The sequence below is a fragment of the Mesocricetus auratus genome, unplaced genomic scaffold, assembly GCF_017639785.1.
Source record: "Mesocricetus auratus isolate SY011 unplaced genomic scaffold, BCM_Maur_2.0 Super-Scaffold_100008, whole genome shotgun sequence".
Taxonomy (NCBI): Eukaryota; Metazoa; Chordata; class Mammalia; order Rodentia; family Cricetidae; genus Mesocricetus; species Mesocricetus auratus.
The window spans coordinates 63,288,739-63,312,492 of NW_024429192.1; the positions used below are offsets into that span (position 1 = coordinate 63,288,739).

Below are 23,754 nucleotides of genomic sequence, written 5' to 3' on the forward strand. Positions count from 1 at the left end.
AAAATGGACATTTTAGTTGACTCTTCTGCTATCCTAATGTGTTTTACACTTAAAGTTTTAAAACAGAGGGGCTGAAGAGATGGCTTAAGTGGTATAGAGCACTGGCTGCTTCTCCAGAGGACCAGGGTTTGATTCTCAGCACCCACACAGTGGCTCACAAACATCTGTAAGTCCAGTCCCAGGGAATCTGATGCCTTCTTCTGACCTCCATGGGCACATGCAGTGCACAGACATATGTTAAGAGGAAGCACCCGTACACATAAAATAAAATTAAAAAATTGAAGTTATTTTTATTATAGTAGAATGCTTCAAGAGCAAATTTAACAATAAACAAACAAAACCCAGCACAGTACAAATTCTGCATTTCTAAGATTTTGACACTAAAGGACAGTAAGTAACTACATACCTTGTGCTTCCTACCATATAAAACAATAATAACAACCTTCTTTCATTATGTAAGATGCAATATGCAATTTCAACTGAAAATGTGTACAATAAAGACAGCTCTTTAAAAATACTTGAGCATACCGAGGAAGACATCAAGCTACTTCCCAAACAGGACAGAGCTGACTATTAACCAATTACAAACATGTTAGTGAAAAAGAGAAAAAAGTGACTGGGCCACAGTATTCTCAAGTTACAAGAATCCTACCACCTATATACACACCAACTCGGGTCATTAAAGGCAAAGATATACATTCTCTAAAGTGGCTGATAACTGGTTTTCAAGGTCCTCTAGGATCACTGATGTGAAATGTTTACTATATATGCTCTTCAGTTCTGTTTAATGGTGTCCCTGGAGTACAGTCTTGAAACTGAACCTCAATATCAGTAAGATCTAGAAGATTTTCCTTCATCTGACAAATCTTTGAAAGAACTGAACTAGCTCTGTGTTTGCAAATATTCTGTTCCCAACACACTTAGAGATAATGCCCACCACCATACCATCACCACCACAATGAAAAGCGGCACTAGACACATGGAGGGGCTTTTTTCCCCTTCATTAGTTATTCTACATGCTAATCAAACAGCAGGGAAATCATCAAGACCATAGCAGACAGTGAATTTCACAGTTTGGTTGGTATTGCAGGTAATCAGAGGGGAAAAAAGGACGAAGAAAGCTTTTACCCAGTGACTGATGCATGATATACCTTCCTGACTCAAACAGCACTGCTCGGGCTTTTGGAGGAAAACGTCAAACCCAGAACTGCACCCACTAGTGTAGCTTGCCACACTACATTATTTTCTGCTTAGACAGTAACACAGCACTACAATGGCTTCAGCACACAGAGTGCATAAGTGTTACAAAGCCACATTCAAGTTCTAAGTAAAAACATGGCTGTCCCATGAATAAGAAATACAGTCATTCATTAAAATGAAATAGGATATAAATTTAAAATTCAAACAGAAGACTGCCACAAATCTAAATGCACCCAGGGTCTGGGACAAGAGCCATGTTCCTTAATCCCTCAGCTGACTTTGTGAACCAACTGAAAAGGGAGATTTGTAGCTGAGCTAAGGACGGGGAAGGTCATGATACAGGCATTGGCTGTTACCTCCATCTTCATGATAGTAGCTGTCTCCAAAAGCACGGCCCCCAACAGGCTCTGGGGTGTGCTTTTTCCTCTTTTTCTCTTCTTGTAGCTCTTTCTCTTGCAAAAGACGTGCTATGTCCTACAAAAGCAAAAAGGAAGCGAAACATATCACCAGAGAGTAAAGAAGGCTGAGGCGGGCACACTGGAGTTCCTCCTGTCTCTCTGGTCTGATGTCTAAGGCTCTTCAGCCTTCCATGCATTCATCAAACATCATTAAAATACCAACATGAGTGCTCAGCAAGTGGGACACAAAATCTAGTAAAGCACACTGGGTTTCATTTTTTCTCTAATTTAAACAAGAAGCTAGCTAAATCTATGAAGAGTCAAAGTAGTTTTATCTATAGCTAATTCCAGCATAATTTTTAAAATGTCTTTTGAAGTCTTTCATCCAAATAGATGATTTGGATTGGCAAGGAAATAGCAAGTTATAAAACTTAATAAGCTAGCTTATAATTTCAATATAAATATTGTAAAAATAATCGCATGGTGATTTTGAGCTGGCTTTTCACAGGAATACTGCTGTGTTAACAAAAAAAAAAAATAGAAGATGAGTCTCTGCCTGGCATCTACAGGCCCCATTCTGAGCAGCTGCTATGGATTCTAATTCTCTCCCCAAATATTATCACTCTGTAATGACTGACAGCAAAGGTGCATACAAACAACCCCAGTAACAGGAAGACCATGCCTCAAACACAACTGAATAGCTACAGAGATACCAAAGAGGGAATACTAATGCAAGGAATTACTGCAGCTCTGCACTGTTACGCTTTAAACAAGGAATGGCATTTCAACAGACAACGTCCAGATCACAGATGAGCAAGGCTGTTAGGTTTATTGGTACCAGGAATGGCCAAAAGCTTAAAGAATATAAGATATAAAATACTGCAGCAAAATGGTGGGCCAGAAGATGGTTGGTGGGTCACAGGCACTGTATCTTCAGGGTCTGTGATCTGCACTATATGAGTAGATGTAAGGATACCAATAGTTCTGCTTTGGGAAGTAGTATTCTGAACAACAAGACTCTGGCCATGAGAGCCCCATAGAAGAGCACAAAAACTTTTGTGTACAGTGTGTGCTTTTCTGGAGAGAAGCTCCATATCCCATCATGTTCTTCAAGGTTCAGACAACTGGGCAAGAAAGCACATCATACAAGTGAAGTCAAGAACATGGGTAACTTGAGATAGCTCTTTATTAAATGGGATAAACACAGTAGGGATAAAAAGCACTTTTCTTCCTTCTGGAGTTTCTAAATGTGTCCAAAAGAGTAGAGTAAAAGAATGCATAAAAATTGAAATAACCCATTCAAAGGAAGCAGACTTGTCACACACACACACACACACACACACGCACACGCACACACACACACACACACACACACACACACACACACACACACACACAAAATAAAAACAAAAAACAAGTTAGAGCCAGACACGGCAGACATGAAGGTGCAAGCCTTTAATCCCAGCACTCAGGAGGCAGAGACAGGCAGAATTCTGTGAGTTTGAGGCCAGCCTGGTCTACAAAGTGAGTTTCAGGACAGTAAGGGCTATTACACAGAGTAACCCTATCCCCCCCCAAATCAATAAGCAAATAAATAAGTAGATAAATGCAAGTTAGATGCTATGCCAGGAAATAAAATTATGACTGTAACACAAATATTTTTTATCATATATGAATATAGTTTTGTATATTTGACAATATGGATGTTACTGTCCAGTTTCAAACTTTAAATGGTATTAACAAATGGTTTTCAGTCAAGTTCTGTTTGTAATTTATTTAAATTCTCAGATTATACAATGCAGACACCTGAGCAGGTATTCACGCAATGCCACAGCTCAGAGTGAGTGGTAAAGAGAAGGGGACAATCCTACTTTATGCTTTTCCACACCAGAAAGTGAAATTCCAGTGTACTGACAGAAAAATGTCCCTTTGGTGATTTTGTTCTCAGTCCAGTTCAAGCCAGATGATCTAAAAGTGACATAATGAGACAGACAGACACATTTCTTAAGGTTCTAATTAATCTAGGTACGATAAAGAGCATAAAAGCTATTCAACCTTAAACTCAAATGTCTCTGACAACAACCGTCCAAATAAATCTGCTGGCTTTCACAGGTACCAGTGTGCCAGAACTGTTACCTTGAGATCTTACTAAGTAACACACAAACCAAGAAGAGAGAGGGCAGATAGGGTAGCATCTACTGCCAAAACTATTATTCTATATACATATTCTCTCCAGTTCCTATGCTGCTGATCAGAGAAGCGGAAGGCAGCACAAATGTCGAGTCACACTATTTCCTACATCCAAAATAACATTTCCCTAAGTGCTGGCTTTACAGTGAGCACAAACACTGCTCTAAAAACTGAAGGGAAGAATACAGAAGAAAGTACTCAGGCCCAGTGGCCAGTAAACACTATTAAACGGCACTCTGAAACTTTTCATTGCTTTCTTGGTACCGAGTTCAGTCCTAGTGATAATCCAGGCACTATCCCTACCTTGACGAGCAGCAGAACAAGAATCATAACCTCCTTTACGGTACTGGCTGGCCTATCCAGCAAGAATAAGAATACATGTAAGGTACTTGACAACAAACATTTTCTTTTCTTCTAATTTCTCAGTAACTCTAGGTGCTTCAGAAGAAATGGCTTTCTAGAGTTGAAGAGAAGGACATGACTGAATAGCTGCCAGTGTCCTCAGGTCACAGGCCCCAAAGGGGGTCCTTCTGCTTTCCAGCTCCATTACAGTCATGACCAAAGTGCTTTCCTCTGACATTAAAGGCTGCTAGTATTACTCACTGAGCTGCAGACAGCCAGTCAACTGGTCAACTTGCATATAAACAGTCTTCTGGATCCTTAGCTCCCTTCCTGTGAACACACATCTTCCAGAACAGAGCATGCTGTCTCAACAGGTCTCCAAACAAACACAAACCACTCAGTTCAAAACATTCACTGTAGTTAACTCTTTAAAATGCACAAAGAAGGCTGAGGGAACAACTTAGTGAAAAAGTATCTGAAGCATACCCAAGGCTCTGAGTTCAATCAGAATTACTCCCCATAGTAAATCAATTAAATTGAATGCATCTTAACATTTTTAAAAGTGGATAGAAGAAATCTTTTAAGTTAAGAGGTAACCTAGGAATTTTCAGTCTTGTTTTATGACAGTTGTTTTATTAAATTAAAAAATATGAACCTTGTAAAATTCTTGTTTTATGAAACAAAATAGGCAAACATATTTTCAAGAAACCTTAACGGTTTGTGAACTCAGGCACAATAAGCTTTAATTTATCAGATTTATCAGGTATATTTACTTTGGGCAAATCTGCAAAATAACCCATTTACAGAAGACCAGGCAGTAAACATTTTAGTTAGAATGTGAGTCTGCTATTACATTTTATGTCTCTTTTCTAGTGTCTACCATATGAAGGACATTGTTCCAGACCTCTAACGATGCTGGAAGAAAGCAATGAAAACATACATTTCTAGACTTTCTTGAAGGGGCCAAATATCATGCTCTGGACAGTGCAGAATCTGGATCCAGGCTAGGACCCTTAACAATATCTATCAAGTGGCCAAGGCACAGGAGAATAATGCAGGGAATGGTGGCTCAGGGTTCTACCTCAGCCACTACTGCAGCCCAGGTAGCCTTCAGAGCTTCCCTAGAGTGAACACTATTAATCCAGGACCAAGGACCTTAGGGAAATTCTACACTACACAGGATTATTTCAGGGTTAATTCTCCCTTAAGGGTTTCACCTCTGTCCTCCAATCAGCATAGTGCTAACAGAAAGATAATTTTAACTTAGATATGAGACGTGACATAAAAATATGAGATTTAAATGATTGTAAGAAGAGGGAAAGTGGGGCCATCAAAACCACTCAATTAGATTGTTGATGTACTTTAGCATTAGCATTTAACATACGAATGCCTAATTTAGTGGGCATTTCAATGCAGGTGTAATGCCAAGGGTTACCCTATAAAGCCAGGAAAACTGGAAAATGCTACAGGTAGAAAAGTTGAAAAGCAGGCTCTTCTTAACTAGAATTCCCCCTTTCCTCAGCCTTATTAATATGTATGTATACAAGCATTTTGCTGTTCAAAACACAGAAAAGTGTACTAACAAAATCTGTTTAAATATACTTTTATAGAATCTTAATACCCTGAGAGTACTATGGATAAGTACACATTACACTGGATTTGTTTTGATTATAAATTGGTTATTAAGTTTATCTCTGAGCAGTTCGTAGTACAGATGGCTTCAAATTGTTAGACCAGAACCATAATCTTGCATGACAAGGTTAGCTACGCTAATATTTACATAAGAAAAAAATCTTTCCTAAAATAGTTGTGCATAACATGTATCTGGACCAAGATTTAAATGTACAAAATATGGTGTGCCTCTATACACACACAAACTAAATATACATTCCTTCATTTTACTTTAAAAACACCAACAAATGACTCTACTGTGACCAAAGCATTAAGTCAACTAAATATACATTCTCTTGATTCATTTTAAAAACACCAACAAATGCCTCTACTGTGACCAAAGTGATACACACAGAAAAGGAAGCAAGCCACATGTCTGAATCTCAACTGCTCAGATATCTCACACTCATTGGTTACTGAACAAACCTTAAGGAGCAAAGCTGGCTCTTTATATGTAAGCTAATTTACTAATGACCCTGATCTATTTAAAAGGGACATGTGCCAACCAGCCCAGAAGAGTGCCACTTTATATGATTATTAGCACCCCCACCCTAAAGCTATGATAGGTGTTTCTGGATATATAACAATGAGCCTACCTACCATTAAAATAGACCAATCATTTCTACAGTGCTGTATGTGTGAAAGAAGGTAAACATAGAATTAGTATAAACGAAATTCTCAGTATAGATTATTACAAATAAACAACATAACAACAAATGCATGCAAATTCATTGTCTCACAATCTAAGCATCTTTGTCAACTGTATTCATTTTGGCTTTAAGAACAAACTTTAACATTCATTAGGTCAGCATATATAAAGACAGTGAGAATAGTGCCAGCTCCTGGGACCTCACAAGAACTGACTTCTCACTCTAGTGTGAGCTGTACTCTAGGCTTGCTCACAAAAGTTGCTCTCAGATTCAGAGAGTTTAGCAAGCTCCCAGCATTTCACACACTCAAAGCATCAGAATATGGCCTTGTTTGAGGCCTTTGTGTATATATTTATTTAAGGTCATAAAGGATACAACAGGGTCCTTGAACCATCATGAGCTTCCTGCCTATGAAAATGAAGATGGAGGCTGATGTGGGGAGCTGGAGCACAGCTTCCCAGAGAAGTTCACCTTAGACTTCTTGTTTCTGAGAAAATGTTCCTATGCTGTTAAGTCATCACACCAGAGATAACTTCTGTCAGTAGTGCTAGAAAACTAATTCATATTTCATGCCAAGATTTTCCCAGGAACACAAGCCATCAAGAGGCCACAAACAGTGTATACCTAGGCCCTACTGCACTCCAAATGAGGAGTCCTCCAGCCATCCAGAAAGGCTGCACTGAACTAAACCTCTTCCAGGGATGCAGACCTCAATAAAGTCATACCTCATCCTTCTTCTCCTGAATACGTCGTCTCTCTGCCTCAATGGTCAGCTTCTCCTGAATTTCCTGAGCAATTTCACAATCATGCTGCTCACTGGAAAACAAAGGTAAACGTGATATAAATAAAAAACACAAAGGAACATTTTTGTTAAACAATACAGTTTATTGAATACTCACTGTATGCTGTTACATATTTTAATTCAATTTGCATGACAATGACCAAAAGGATCAATGTCCAACTGAACCGAGTAGAAAGTTGGATCACAAAGTGTGGTAGAATATTATTTTACAGTGTGTGACTTTTTTTATGCTGCATTTGTTTAACTCTGAAGCTGTGTTACCGTGCCTGGCTAAAACACCAGGTGGTCCTAATAAAGAGCTGAATGGTCAATAGCAAGGCACAAACAAGGGTAGGTGGGGCTGGCAGGCAGAGAGGATGAACAGAAGTATAGACAGCACAACAGACCTGTATCGTTTTTAAATTTAAAAGCAAACACTAAAAGATGTGTTAAAATTTAAAAGACAAAAAGAGCTTGCATTTTTTAACTATGGTTCCGAGTGGAGGCTTCTTTGGAAAATGTCAATTTTCTCAAGGCTTTGGACATTAGAAACATTGCTATCACAGTGTCATGTTTTTAATTTTCTGCTTATTTATTTGATTTTCATATTAATACATAAAACAGAAATGTAAGCAATACCTACTATGGACGCAACATGATGTTCAATACAGAAGAAACAAGTATTTTATACATTTAGATGGGAGAAACCAGGGCAATTATTTTTGTAAGAGAAAAAGAACTTTTAAAATGGCGCCTTCAAGATATATTCCTCTACTGTATGTGTCTATATTAAGTACCTGCATGTGTGAATAGGCACCACACATGTCTGGTACCCAAGGAAGCAAGAAGACAGCATCACATGCCTGGAACTGCATTTCTAGATGGTTGTGAACTGGTAATCAGAACAAAACTCAAGGTCTCCCCCAGAGCAGCAAGCAGTTCTCTCCTAGCATCTTTAAGCAGTCTGATTCTCTCCGAAGTAACTACAAAATACAATCCTGGGTACAGAGTCTTCTGGTTTCAGGTATTAAGAAAAATGACAGTTTTATTCTTTATTTTTCAGTTTAGATTAGATTAGAAACAAGGTTGCTTCACAAGTCAGTTCCAGGTCCCTCTCCCTTTCCCTCCCCTCTTCCTGTGCCCTCTCCCAACCCCCCCATTATCCCCTCATTTCCCCAGGGGGGGTGAGGCCCTCCATGGGGGTGTCCATAGTCTGTCATTTCATCCAGGGCAGGGCCTAGACCCTCCCCCAAGAGTTCAGGGTGAGAGTGCATCTCACATTGTTGGATGGGAGTCCAAAGTCCGTGTGTATACACGGGATGAATACTGATCTACTGCCCAAGGCTCAATAGATTACCTAGGCCTCCTCACTGAAAAATGACAGTTTTAAAATTCTAGAGTGTGATAACTCTGGGAAGTTAGCTCTTGTGCAAAGTAGTCATCTAGGAAAGATGAACAAAATTATGTTTAGAAATGACTACTTCAAAGCAAGCTGGAAAAATTTAAATCATAAGTTGCAGTTCACCTGCTAAATAAATATATCTCCCTTTATTTTCCCTCCAACAACCGATCTTCAAATATGCTTTGAGTCTCAGACATGATTACATACTCCATATTAAGAATCAGCAAGTTACATTAGAAAGTACTGTCAGGGGAACCCTAACTTTTTCTGGAGTGACTGATACCCATATATTCTAATAAACTCAAGGAGATAAAAGTAATTTTCATTTACATCACTAAATGTTGGTTTCTAATATTCTTGGAAGCTGGTAGATATACCTAAAAGTAGAAGTATATCTATACATACTAATGTGTATATACATTAGATTTCATTTTAAGACAAGGTAGCAAGAAACAATCCTTAAATGAAAAGTTTGTAGACCTGACTTTGTAAGTCCTGAGCTATGACTTCTTATGTCACTGAATAAGTCATAAAAAATGGTTTAGACTTTAGGTTACAGGTCAAGTATGTTAGGATCTTACTCATTAAAAAAATAGACATAGGTGACTAGGAACAGGAAGAAAGTAGAAGCACAATGTGGACCTCGGATCAAAATTCCAAAGGTCACCAGTGACACAGAAGATAAGAAAGTGAAGCTTAGTCTTAGCTTCACAACTTCAGTCTGCTTCTAGGTAGGGCTAGTTCCAGCTCAGCCAGCTAAATGGACAGAACCATGAGGCAGGAGGACTACTTGAGTAAGGAGCAGTCAACACTGGTCACCCTGGCTGGAAATTAGCTAAAAGTCCCAATCTGAATGAAAGGTACTATTAATAAAAATACCTGCTCTGCTAGCTACCCAGACTATAGGGGTAAAGGCTGAAAGCTGCTATTCTTAGTTTCTTAGGAGCTTCCAACCTTGGGGTCCTGTGAAGAAATGTGGTATTTCCCACATTTAGCACTTATAACCTATCACTCTACAATTCAGCACTTTCTAGAACATTGTACTTCTTGAAAAGCAAGGAAATCAAAGAAAGATGGTGCAGCAAACACAGCTAAGAAAACTAAAGGAACCCATGATACTGTCTATTATTCCAGTGCTTTCCCCAAACAAATTTACAGTTAGCAGATAAGAGATTATTTTCTTCATATCATGTGTACAAAGACTAAATTGAAAGAGGCAAACCAATCAGCTCAAAATCATAGAGTAAAAGTGTGCCTACTATGACTAACATTTCCATATTTCAGTAACAAAGAAAATTTCCAAAGAAAATTACTGGACAGCCACCACACAATTTGCAATTCCAGACAGAAAAGAAACAGAGCTAGATGGGGCTGCTTCCTGCCCAGCTGCTTCCCATAGGCATGCTTCATATCAATACCATTCCCCAGATCTCACAGGTCTTTGTAGCGCTTCTGGAGCTGAGCTTGGGCTCTCAGGTCTTCCTCTTGGAGCTGCTTAGCCACCTGTAGATCATGCTGCACCAGACGGCTCCGCTGAATGTTTGATGCCAAATGATGCTCAACTGGACAGAACCATTAAAAGAGGAGTTACAAGTGTTGACTGGTTAATAAAAAGCTTATAATTAATTTAAGAACAGTCTTGCCATTAAAAAGGTCTATACATCCACCACTCCACTTTATGCTTTTAATAACAGATGAAAGTACTTCAGGAATTACTCCACTGAAAAACAAGACCAAAAGGAGTGAGCCATTTGCTTTAGAGCACATGACATAAAAGTAGCAGTGCCAGAATATCTATACAGACATGCTAAGTGGGCCAGTGTTCTTTCTACTAAACTCTGTTGTCATTTCAAGAACTCACAAATCACAAACTCATAATTGCTATCTAATTGGGTTTTACTTTCTACTAAGACACTAAATAGTATTCAGAAAAATCCACCATGTGGGGTTGAGATTATACCTTTGTTGGCAGAGTGCATGCCTAGCATGCAGGGAAGCCCCTGGGTCCCATCCTCAGCATGGCATCAACTGGGTGTGGTGTCACATGCCTATAATGCCAGCACTTGAGACATAGAGGCAGGAGGATCAGATTTCCAAGATCATCTTTGACTATATAAGGAGTTTCAGATCAGTCTGGGCTTCCCTATCTCAAACAACAAACAAATCCACAGTGTTTCTTAACATAGATACTACTATTGCCTATGGAAAATTTTCCTGTTTCTATTTCAAGGGCAAGTTTCCAACATACTGCAGATAAATTTACAACCACTGTCTCCCTCCTAAGGAAGGGAAGGGAAATGTCTCTCCTTTTCCTTCAGACAGTGAACACTATTCTTATCCCTGACTCAGTTCAAAACATGCAGAATTCATTATTTACCCTTGTCATTTGCCAAGACCTATCCTTCAGGGTAGATTTGAGGTATACCTAGTGACTTTCTCCTTACCTCAAAGGAAGAAACTAGCCTCAAGCTGCCACTATAGAGAAAGCTGCTAGCTCATGAGTTAGAGCTGTTACTTACTCTCTTGTTCCTGCAGGCTATGAGCCAAGGTGTGGTCCTCCAGGACAGCAAAATCTCGACACACTGTAGAAGAGGAAGAACAGGATGGAGAACTTCGTATTACAGCACATCTCCATAAAATTAAAAGAATTTTGTGTACTTCAGAACAATTTCAATATTTTACAGTTTATCAGCCCAAATAATGCACAATGCATAAAATGCCTAGTAAACTATTAATTCTTCACTCACAATAATGACTAGTGATGGGCGGAGAAATGGCTCAGTGGTTAAGAACAATTACTGTTCTTGCAAAGGACCTTGGTTTGGATCCCAGCAACTCACACATCATCTTACAAAGGTGGATCCAACACATTCTTCTGGCCTCCACAGGCACCAGGCACCCATGGACTGCACATACATAAATGCACAAACACTCATTAAACAAAAATAAATCATAAAATAAAAACCCATAGTGCCTGCTAAATATCAAGTAACTGTGCCACAAAACAATGGGAAGTTCTTCCTCCCCTAGGCTTGGAACCCAGAGGTCTACAAATGTCCATCCACCTCTTTAAGGTGCAGTTAAAATAACCAGAATCAACATTGCTTTGCACATGGCTTGCCGCTAAGGGAAAGCTGGTTCCCAGCAGGGTTTTAAGAGTCATAGCATCTTACTACACCTTAGCCTATAGTTCAAGGATCCTTCTCTTGAGATGTGCCCACTTCAGTGTGTAGGGGGGAGGAGATGTGGTGGGAACTCACAGAATGAAAGTACTTTGCAATTATTCTAGTTAATATCTTGGGACAGATAGATGGACCACACTAGGACTATACATACAATGTAGTCATTGGTGGCAAGGCTAGACTTAAAGTCAGTGTTAATTAGTATGAACTCATTGTTTCCCTGACCATTTAACTGCACTTCTTAACTCCAATAAACTGTGGAAGAAAGAACTGCAAAAAGAAAAATCTATATTAACCAACATGGAGTCAGTCTCTAAAACATTTCAATTTATTAATATAGAATTTTTCTTGGCTAATCCACGTGTGCTTTCAACTTATAGGAAACAAGTATTCACAATGTATTGCCAATGATGAATATAACCAAATGGATGGCCTTATTAACTGACCTTTACTACAGTATTAATGAAAACATTTACGCTGATAGACTAGGTCAAGTTTTTATATTACCCTTATAAATACTGTATCTGAGGAAAGCATTTTTGAAAAGAAGAGAAGGTGCAGGAAGAATGGCAAGTTTGTAATCCCAGCACTCCGAGGTTGATGAAAAAAGATGGAAAGTTCAGACAGCATGAGGCACACAGTGAGACTCCATACAAAAGCAGTAATAATACTGAACAGCAAACAAAGTCTATAATACACACTACATCAGACTATGCTTTGAAGAAATTATTTTTCAGTATTACAGATAGAAATATAAACTAATATACATGTTTCTAAATTATATGTATCAGCTTCTTGGTTTCTATATTTCTTAAACTTTTTGTAATATATTTCTTAATTTCAGATAATTTAAATACAATTTTATAAACTCACTTATTTTGATAATATATATTTCTAATCTTCAAAAGTGAAGATATGCTCAGGCATATAACAGTTTAAAGGATTAATGATCACCTGAATTTGATTTCTTTTTAATGATTTTTAAAATATCTAAATGGCTGGACTGCAGCATATTCAATCATTGATAAGTGGTCTTACATCTTTTTACTGCAGAGGCTGAATTGGTATGTACAGAGTATGATTAGGGCCTTGGTTAGGAAAGAAGATAATAGGAAGTGTACATGTGTATACATAGAGAGGTATGCCTTCAAACATACTGATGGACATGGAATTCCAAAGTTTACTGAGTTTTTCTAACAGCTTCCAAATCTGTAATTTCATTTAGATAGGAATATTATTAGTACAATTTTTCTGAACAATTCCATTCAAGGCCTTCCTCTGAGTTCACTGTATCACTATAAAGCAAGCTGAAGCAGTTACAAATGTGTACATTTTTGTAAATCAGTAACCAGAGTGGCACTGCAGAAAACACTTCACAGCCTGGCCAAGTTCAGAAGATGGATGGAACCTTTGATCCTTCTCTAACCTACTCCATATGAAGCAAGCAATATTAACAGTCTAGCTCATCTTAAGGCACACACAACAAAGCACTGGTAACTAAACTTTAATGTCCCTAGTTCTCTAACTTCACTGCCACATCTACTTTCAGTCACCAGGCAGTTCCATAAATTGCAAAACCTTGAGGGCAGGGACTCTGTGGGTGTTATCTCTACCCCTCCTCTACACAATGTATGCACACAACAAAACTAACAGATTCTGATTGCATGCAAAACTTTGACAGTTCTGGGAAAGAACAGTAACTAGAAGGCACTCCATGTGATCCAGCTAATAAAATCAGAATAAGAAAGAGCAGACTATTTCAAAGACAGAAGAGGAAGAGCTTCCTGTATCCATGCAGGCAGTAAGTGACACAATAGCTGAAATATGTTGGAAATAAGAAAAGCAACACAACAGAAAGCAGCAAGGCCAACACCCCTAGCAGCATAGATCCCTAGGAGAAGCATGGGAAATGAAAGCATCATCCAAAGGATAAGCCCAGTAGACCTGGTAAAGGGACCAGTCTCAGAACAAGCCCAGAGCAGTCACATATTGGAATCCTACTGAAGTAATGGGTCAGCAGGGTACCCATTCTGTCACACTATGTGACTTCAAGGTCCATGAGTGGGCTCCTTCTTGAGACCTGCGAGCCTGAAAACAGAATCCACCCAGAAGTCAGGTGTCTGAATATAACCTTCCACCATCCCAGAGTGAAATACTGCCCTAAGTAGGCAATGACAAGTTGAAAAGAGCAAACTACAGGAAACAGTTGAGAACATAACCCTGCCTATGGAAAATGTTCTGCCAAGTATACCTCAGGCTGGGTATTAATGTCCAGAATATATAAAGAGTGACAAATAATAAATACCAAAAGGATAGCAGTACAATTAAGTTGATAGAGTGTTTGTCCAGCATTCACAAGGCCCTGCATTCTATCCATTATACACATGTATAATCCAAGCACAAAAATAAGGGTAGGATCATCAAAAAGTTCAAGATCATCTTCTGCTTCACCATCAGTTTGAAGAAAGTCTGGGATACATGAGACCACATCTAAACAAACATATAAGCAAATGCGAAAAAAAAAAAAAAAGAAAAACAAAACCCAAAGTCAACTAGTCAATAAATGAATCAGTGAACTGGTGAGCTGAGAAGATGTCTTTTAAAAGAAAAACAAATGATCTAATACTTGAAAAATTGTTGAATATTAGCCATCAGGCCTGTAAAGTAAAAGTTTTCTGAGTGATGATGCTGCCCAAATGTAGAACTGTGTGTGTCTGTGTGTGTGTCTTTGTGAGTGTGTGTGTGTCTTTGTGAGTGTGTGTATGTGTATCTGTGTGTGTTAAGGCAAGCAAAAAGAAGACTTAGGATGTATGTGGTATTTTGAAGCAAAGAATGTAATATGTGCTAAGATACTGATAGGAATTTACAGAATTTAGAACCAGTTTCTTGAGTCACTGGTTTGAAACTCTATCCTATGACTTCAGAAATTGCTGGTTGCCAAAAACTTTTAACATTCAAAAATATTAATAAGGTAAAGTGAATAAAAAACAAGGCAAAGTTGACAAGACAAAAACAGAAAGGAAAAGAATCTTTAAAAAAAATCAAGTAATAAAGACATTTCAAGGTTAATAATCCTGCAGTAAGGACAACAGATAGAAAACTACTTTGATTATTAGCATAAAATATGGAAGACATTCATGTTGGGATTTGAATAAAAAACACAAAATTATAGAATGGAAAGATAATCTTCATGGGTTTAAACATGTGCACAGGCATGCACACACAGACACATAACACATATACAGACACAAGACACATAACACATATACAGACACAAGACTCACATAGCACACAAGGCTAAGCACAGGAGAGATATTTTTTAAAGTAAAACAATTTATATGATCCCAACATTTTTAGTATTATGCAATTTATCAAAGTAAATTTCTGAGTCACTGTTTTAGGATTATTTTTCCTCCTTCAAATTCAAAGCTAAGTGTAAAACCAGTAACTTAAACCACTTACTTGGCAAGCAGAACTATAGCTAACCACAGACACAGCAGATTATAGGCCAACAGTTCTGAAAATGCTGAGATGATACAAGTCGTCAAATCAAAAGTACTACTTTAATATCACAGGCCATCTACTTCATTATCAAGACCACAGAGTAAATGGGTAAGGGAACTAAAAGAGAAAAACGCTGAGTCAGGAATTTCCATCTGATGGAAAATGACTGGGGCTCAGAGCAGCAGAGAAACCTCTGGAGGAAGCAGCAGGGGGATAAAAGAATTGTTACTCATATTATTTAAGCTTTGAATTCAGAAAACACAATTCCTTCCTTTGTTACAGAAATGACGCTAAATCCTCGGCAGTAGTAAACCAAAACTACCCAAAGAAAGTGACATTTCAGACGCTGTCTAATCTCAGGAAATGCAGATGCAGAGGGATAGGAATACTGGGACGCCAGGAACAGCAGCATCTGCTTGCTTTCTCCTGGTGGAACACTCACATACTGAGGTGAGCTGAGGCAGAAGATCACCAAACTTGTGGCAGAGCTCTATCTTCTTATAGTGCACCCAGTAGTCACAAGGGCTCCTTTAACACTGGTGGGATATGCATTCTACATGGCTCAACATTGGGCAGACACATAACAGGTGACAGCTCATTTGAAGACCAAAGGCTGAAGGCTCCACTGAAGTATAATTTATCTCTGATCTAGAAACAAAATATTGTCTAACACTATACTAGTCACATGAATCTATTTCAGCCTGAGTTAATTATAATCAAAATTTTAAAACAGAGTTCTCCGTTCCATGAACCATGTTTCTACTGCTAAACTGTTACATGGCACTGGTGGTACTAAATAGTTATATAGTGCACTACATATACTATATATGGAATAGAGCATAATTTCATTATCAAAGACTTTTTCCTAGATATTAATTAGATGTGGACAGATGGGACAGCGTTCATATAGATAAATGTATCACTAGAACCCTGATTAGGCTCCACAACATTAAATGTCTAAAACCAACACCACCTTTAAGTAAACACATGTGCACAAGTATGCAGATATGTGTGAGTACATGTGTATCCAAGTACATGTGGAAGTATACCTGTCTTAATCAATATTCCTAAACCACATTGCAATTACAAGCAACTAAAAGTCTTTGAGCACATTAGTGCTCTTGTGTTGGCCACCAATTTAGTTTTAGATGCTTATATCCTGAGATCTCTCCTGACCCTTGTCTCTTAGCTTGGCAAAGGATGGTAGTTTAGTAACTTCAGAAGGATAAAAAGGAAGAGTCATTCTGCACTGATGAGGCAACCACTGTGCAGATATAACCACAAAGCTAAAGTAAACAATGGCCAAATAGGAAAGGGAGTAGGCATTCACCATGGTTAATGGAGCTCACTCAGCAAGACTCCCATCCCACTCCAATCAAGACATACCCAAAGCCCTCAAAATCTCATTAGCAAATGTGTATATTCATGAATGTGAACATGCCTTGAAAATCAAACCGATCACAACTGAAAAAGCATTCTCCTAAATGTTTTTGTGTTCCCTGCATTCCTTACATAAAATTACATCTTATATGGTTGATCTACTTTACAACAATCCAGGAATATTTGGACTTAAAATAACTAAATTACTTTATCATGAAAATTAAGCACCGCTGCTTTAAAATGTTTATTATTTTCAAATCAACATAAAATTTCCTAATCATCATTATAAAAGATGGAGCTCTCATCCACTTCTGTTGTATGCTGTACAACACAATGTGGTTCTGTGAGGCACTCAATGGATACACAACTGCACAAGGAGGCAGAAAAAAGTAACCATGGCTGGCTCTAGGATTGTCTAATTGAATATTCTGATAACACATAAGTGTAAACACACATTTACTCATCTGTGACATGAGAGAAGTAGCCATTAATAAGTAATGAAGCAGGCCAAAGCATTGTTGTTTTAAAGGTGTTCATTCATTCTATAGAGATAATCGCATTGTCTAGAAAACAAGAGACTATTGTTAGTCACAGGGCATCCTCAAAAGAAAACCACACAATATAAGCAGTACCACACAGAAGTTTTTTAAAGCATTTTCCTCTAAAATTATCCAGATTATAAGAATCTATATATCCTACTTTGAGTTCATGTATCCACCCATGTGTTTCACTCTCTGAGTAGCAGTTCCCTGGGTTCCCTGGCACTTTTATGGCCTCATCTGGTTTGGCAGCTAGTTCTCTGTTTGCCTTAGCCTAGAAAGAAAAGCCACTCATCTCCTTAAACCTCTGTAGAATAAACCTAGTGGTGCTCATTAAAACCCAAAAGATCACATCCAACCCAGCTTACTAGGGGGAAAAAGCCCTATTGGGTTGTGGCTTCAGAGAACAAGAGAGTTCCCTTAAGTGCTAGCTCTTACAAGACTTGTTTACCCTGAGCCTGACTGTACACTCTACTTCTCTTCTGCAAGTGCAAGCTTGGTTAACATATTTCCCCTATTATCATTAATAAATCAATTTCATTAAAAATAAACAACCAGTGCTAAAAACTTCCAACTTTATTGCAGATATAGATGATAAGATAAGCAAACAAAGTGAAATATCCCTAAAAAAGTTTCCCATAAACTGTAAAACTCACAATTTCACTCTAGTAACTCCTTCAAAATCTACACAAGTTTCCATTAACATTGGAGTATGTAAAAATAAAAATTAGGTCAGAGACACATGAGCAAGTCTTGAGATTCCCACAAGTTTACTCTGACATATCATCATATCTCATGGATAAGGAATGTACCTAGAAGATACCCCGAGATCTGGACACCTTCCTAGAATCAACTCAGTCTAACAATGATGTAGGTATGCACATAGATCAGACCTGATTTCCTAGCTGTTAAACAAGGAGACTTACTTTAAAATTAGATATCCTACTACAGAAATAAAGTCTATATAGACATCCTGCTGTAGTTACAAAGAAGAAACTAGTCTGTTTCCCAGTATGACCAAAAGACTGTAATACAAAAAAATGAGGGAATTCATAAAAGCTCTTTAGAAAGGGATTATGTAAATTGAGTGACGTTAAGTTTTATTTTTGTTTTTTTTATTTTTTTATTTAAATTAGAAACATGAATGCTTCACATGTCAATCCCTGCTCCCTCTCCCACCTCTCCTCCCTTGTCCCTCCACCAGCTCCCCTAACTCCCCACCCAATCCCCACATCATTCCCCAGGGAGGGTGAGGCCCTCCTTGGGGGATCTCCAAAGTCTGTGATTTCATTCAGGGAAGGACCTAGGCACTTCCCCATTTGTACACGCTGAGAGAGCATCCCTCTATTTGGAATGGGCTCCCAAAGATCATTCATATACCATGATAAACACTGATCTACTACCCAAGGCCCCAGTGATTTTTGTGGCCTCCTTACTGAGACTGCATTCATGGATCAGTCCCCTGTTGGCCACTCAGCCATCAGTCTGGGATTCAAGAGCTCCCCCTTATCCGGTCATCTGTCTTTGTGGGTTTCACCATCATGGTCTTAACTTCCTTGCTCATCACTCCTCCATCTCTTGTCACTAGGATCCAGTAATGCAATTCAGTGTTTAGCTGTGGGTATCTGTCTCTGCTTCCATCAGTCACTGGATGAAGGTTCTAGGATGGCATATACAGTAGTCATCTACCTTATCATCAAGGAGGGGCAATTAATGCAGTCTCTCCACTATTGCTTAGTTTGCCAGTTGGTGTTATCCTTGTAGATCTCTGGAGATCTCACTAGTGTCAGCTCTCTCCTCAAGCCTATAATGACTCGATCCATTATGGAATCTCTCATCCTGCTCTCCTCTATTATTCTTACCTCGACTCAATCTTCCTGCTCCCCCATATCTTCTTCTCACATCCTATTATCCCCCTCTCTTTTTCTTGGCTCCCTTTCTCCTCCCCTGATGTTCCCAATCTGCTCAGGAGATCTTGCCTCATTCCACTTCTCTGGGGCATCATGCATCTCTAGGAACCTCCCTATTTCCCAGACACATTGGCACTGGGATTGTAGGCTGACCCTCCTCTGATCCATGTCTAAAATCCATGTATGAGTGAGTACACATCATGTCTGTCTTTTTGTATCTGGGTTATCTCAATTAGGATGGTTTCCTCTACTGCCATCCATTTGCCTGCAAATTTCAAGATTCCATTGGGTTTTTTTTTTCCCGCTGAGTAGTACTCCATTGTGTAAATGTACCACATTTTCTCTATCCACTCTTCAGTTATGGGGCAGCTAGGATGCTTCCAGGATCTAGCTATTACATATAATGCTGCAATGAACATAGTGGAACAGACATCCTTGTTGTGTGAATGGGTGTCTTTTGGGTATATGACTAAGAGTGGAATTGCTGGGTCTTGTGGTAGACTGAGTCCCATTTTCCTGAGGAATCTCCACAGATTTCCATAGAGGCTGTAGGAGTTGGCACTGGCACCAGCAGTGGAGGAGTGTTCCCCTTTCTCCACATCCTCTCCAGCACAGAATGTCATTGGTGTTTTTGATTTTAGCCATTCTGTCAGGAGTAAGATGATATCTCAGAGTTGCTTTGATTTGCATTTCGCTAATGGCTAAAGATGTTGAACGCTTTCTCAAGCGTCTCTCTGCCATTTTATACTCCTCTATTGAGAATTCTCTATTTAGGTCAGTCACCCATTTTTTTAATTGGATCCTTTGGTGTTTTGGAGACTTGCTTATTGAGTTCTTTGTAAATTTTGGAGAGCAGCCCCCTGTCAGATGTGGGGTTAGTGAATATCTTTTCCCAATCTGTGGGGTGTCTTTTTGTCTTGCTGACTGTGTCTTACAGAAGCTTCTCAGTTTCAGGAGGTCCCATTTATTAATTGTGATCTCAGTGTCTGTGCTACTGGTATTATGTTCATGAAGCTGTCTCCTGTACCCATTCGTTCAAGGATACCTCGCACTTTCTCTTCTAACAGGTTCAGTGTGGCTGGATTTATGTTGAGATCTTTGATCCATTTAGACTTAAGTTTTGTGCATAGCGATAGACATGTATCTATCTGCAGTCTTCTACATGCCAATATCCAGTTATGCCAGCACCATTTGTTGAAGATGCTATCTTTTTTCCATTGTATAATTTTAGCTTCTTTGTCAAAAACCAGGTGTTCATAGGTTTGTGGATTAATCTCAGGGCTTTCAATTCCATTGGTCTACCTGTCAATTTTTGTACCAATACCAAGCTGTTTCTGTGTTTATTTATCTTTTTCTTAGAATGTATTTATTTATTATATATACAGTGTTCTGCCTGCATGTATTCCTGCAGGTCAGAAGAGGGCACCAGATCTCATTACAGATAGTTTTGAGCCACCATGTGGTTGCTGGGAATTGAACTCAGGACCTCTGGAAGAGCAGCGAGTGCTCTTAACCTCTGAATCATCTCTCCATCCCTTGTGTTTATTTCTTGAGAAAGAAAACCTTATTCATCTTGTTGGTACTCAAATTATGTATGAATATTTAAATTTTTACTTTTTGTGGATGGCTGTATTGCTTCTGGTCTGTATACAATACATGTATACTATGCCTAAGTTGGCCATGAGAACTTTGGCTCCCCTAGGACTGAAGTTAAAGACAGTTGTGAGCTCCTGTCCCATGTGGTAAGAAGAATCCTGCCTAGGTCGTCTGAAAGAGCACCTAGAGTTCTTAACTGGTATGCTATCTCTCCAGCCCCACATGTGGAGTCTTGATAGCTTTCTTTTCTTAACAAAGGCTGGAAAATCAGCTATTACCATGAGGAAGAAAGCAAAAACCACAGAGATGGATTCTAGTAAGGATGCTAAGATCCAAGGTAAAGAGCACACACAGTGGCAAAATGCATGTTGTGAATTTTCTTTCTTATTTCAAAGAAGTATTTCCAAGGAAAACAAAGCATCAGTTTTGGAGCTACATGGATCAGGATTCCCATATTGCTTACTCATCAGCTAAAAAGCCGTAAGCAAATTCTTTAATCTCTTTGTTTCTCATCGAGAGAATGTCAACCTCATGTTTCTCATCTAAGGAATACAGTTGAGTGTGTGCTAAGTTCTAGGTACCAGGAATTTGGTGCATTATAGAACAGTAACACTCCATATAAAATGGCAATAAAATGAGTATTTCCACAGGCTAATAGGTGTTCACTCTGATTTAAACATTATGTTATATATCCATGTATCCAACACCAGGATATAAGTATGTACAATTATTTCCTTTATATCCACAAAATATTTTCTTTAAAATGGGGGCAAGTGTTTTATAAAATAAATTATGCCATAGGAAGGATAAATAAAATACCATTTAACAAGAATTCAATAAAGCCTATTATTAGTGTTGGCATCATCAAAGTTAATAACATCTTATTATTAGTTATTTTCTATTAAGTATCTCTTCTAGAAAGGCCTTATTAACTCACATGTAACTGAGATATGGGCTTCTACACTAGAAGATGAAGTCACTACAGGCCTTTAAAAATCTGCAGAAATGCTCTCAACTGCTGAGCCAGCCGTCTCTCCAGCTGCAGGTGTGAATGTTTGAGAGTTCTTTATTTTCAGTGAAGGCTGGACAATCAGCTATTGCTATGAGTGGGGAGAAGCAGAACCGCTTTGTAACTAACATCCAATGGAACAACAACACATTTCTAGAACAGAGTAAGTATAAGTCAAGGGGAAACAGAATGTCTAAAATATTTGACTAGTTTCTCCATTGCAAATTTTCACAGTCAAATGCCTAAGATTAAACAAAGCAATGCAACATTTTCAATAATAATCACATAGTTACAGTTTTGATACAGAACAATCATCAAAGCATCACCATTGAAATGCATGAGATTTGCATACTGAGAAGCACAGCCTTGCAAAATCCAAATAACACGTTAAAATATACAGGAAAAAGTTATGTATGACTAAAGCAAGAAGGATTTTCCAAATTTCTGTACTTTGAATTTCATTATAATGGAAACTTTCTACATAATCTATATACCATTTTGGTATCTTTAACTGTAGGAAACATGATATTGTTTAACCATTATGCAGAAATATAATGGCCTTACTGTAACATATAGGTACATCTGCTCCTAGAAAATATCCAGAATTTTACTCTAAGTTCTTTGCCAGCTGATAAACTGTGAATTCTGGCAGGTTCCTTCTCATTTAAGAGCCTCATACTCTTCGCTGTGGAGGGACATCTACATTATCATCATGAACTCATTGCAGGAAACAAAGTTTATTCTCTATTATGATAAAAATCTGTCCCACTTCAGCCTACATGAAGACTACCCACATACACTAACTGATTTGCTAACCTTGTCCTACACCAAGTAACTGCACTGTTGGGGTGAAGCTATTTCCAGTAAGCAAAGTAACAAATGTTTGCTTTCATTCATTGATGGTAAGCTTTTCTTATTCTAGTCAGCAGTCCTCACAAAGCCTTCACTATCAGGGTAAAGGGAGACCATGTTATCAGTTATTAACTGTCTGGTTCCAAATGCAGACTGCACCTTTTTGCTAAAAGGTTTCCTGGGGCCAGATACTCAGAGTTGCAATATGGGCATCTTAGTCAAGGTTTGCATTGCTGTGACAAATACCACAACCAAAAGCAAAGTGGGACTAAAGAGTTTATTTCTTCTTAAAACTCCCAGGTCACAGTCCATCACTGAGGGACGTCAGTGCAGGAACCTAAGGCAGGAACTTGGAGGCAGAAGGGAACACAGAGGTCATGGAAGAGTGTTGGTTACCATCTTCTACCTAACGGTCTGTTCAGCCTACCATCTTAAATGCACCAGGGTCACCTGGTCTCATGGGTGGCCCCACCAACAACTGACTGGGCCTTCCTCACTCATCAGTCACACATCAGTCACTGCTTGCCTGCAGACCAATCTAGGAGAGGCATTTTCTCTCTTTTCCTTTTTTCCTTGTTTTTCTTTTTGGGTTTTTAGAGACAGGGTTTCTCTGTACAGCCTAGGTTGTCCTGGAATTTGTTCTGTAGATCAGGCCGACCTAGAACTAAGAAATCTGCCTGCCTCTGCCTGCTGACAGACATTTGCCACCACCCACCCATCTGACATGAGCAGAGATGGGGAGGTTGGCCATTTTCTCAGTTGATGCTCCCTCTTCCCCAACAACTCTAGTTTGTGTCACGTTGATATGAAAATAGCCAGCTGCCTGCATCTTGAACAGAAAGACAAGATGGATGTCCGTATACCTTTCTGATGCAGAAAATAGACTTCACTTTTATTGTTTGTGTGTGTATATGTGTGAGAAAGTGTTAACGATATTTTTGTTATGTTTTATTTTACATGCTGGAGTGGAGACAAAAGCTCTACTACTGACTTTACTGTTGCTTGTTACATAAAAGATAAGAATTATTTGGAGGAAGGGCTGACAGACAGGTCAGCAATACATGTTTGCCTGGCATGTCCAAAGGCCTATGGTTCAATCCCCTGCACCAATGATGGAGGGAAAACTGAGTAGCCAACTTGATCCCCAT

The 23,754-nt window shown here is 38.8% G+C and overlaps 1 protein-coding gene across 3 annotated transcripts in view; it reads right to left on the reverse strand.

Moving 5' to 3' along the window:
- Positions 1–23,754, reverse strand: part of Ccdc50 (coiled-coil domain containing 50) — a 61,779-nt gene that overhangs the window by 27,471 nt on the left and 10,554 nt on the right. For 2 of the 3 annotated variants that reach the window (XM_005071591.4, XM_013114539.3), the window contains exons 2-5: positions 11,154–11,216; positions 10,070–10,196; positions 7,177–7,267; positions 1,557–1,674 (exon numbers count right to left, since the gene is read on the reverse strand). In XM_005071591.4, the coding sequence (XP_005071648.1) occupies positions 1,557–1,674; positions 7,177–7,267; positions 10,070–10,196; positions 11,154–11,216 (399 nt within the window). Of the gene's footprint in view, positions 1–1,556; positions 1,675–7,176; positions 7,268–8,029; positions 8,354–10,069; positions 10,197–11,153; positions 11,217–23,754 lie in introns of those variants that run through there. The other variant, XM_040751006.1, reaches the window with a different exon arrangement.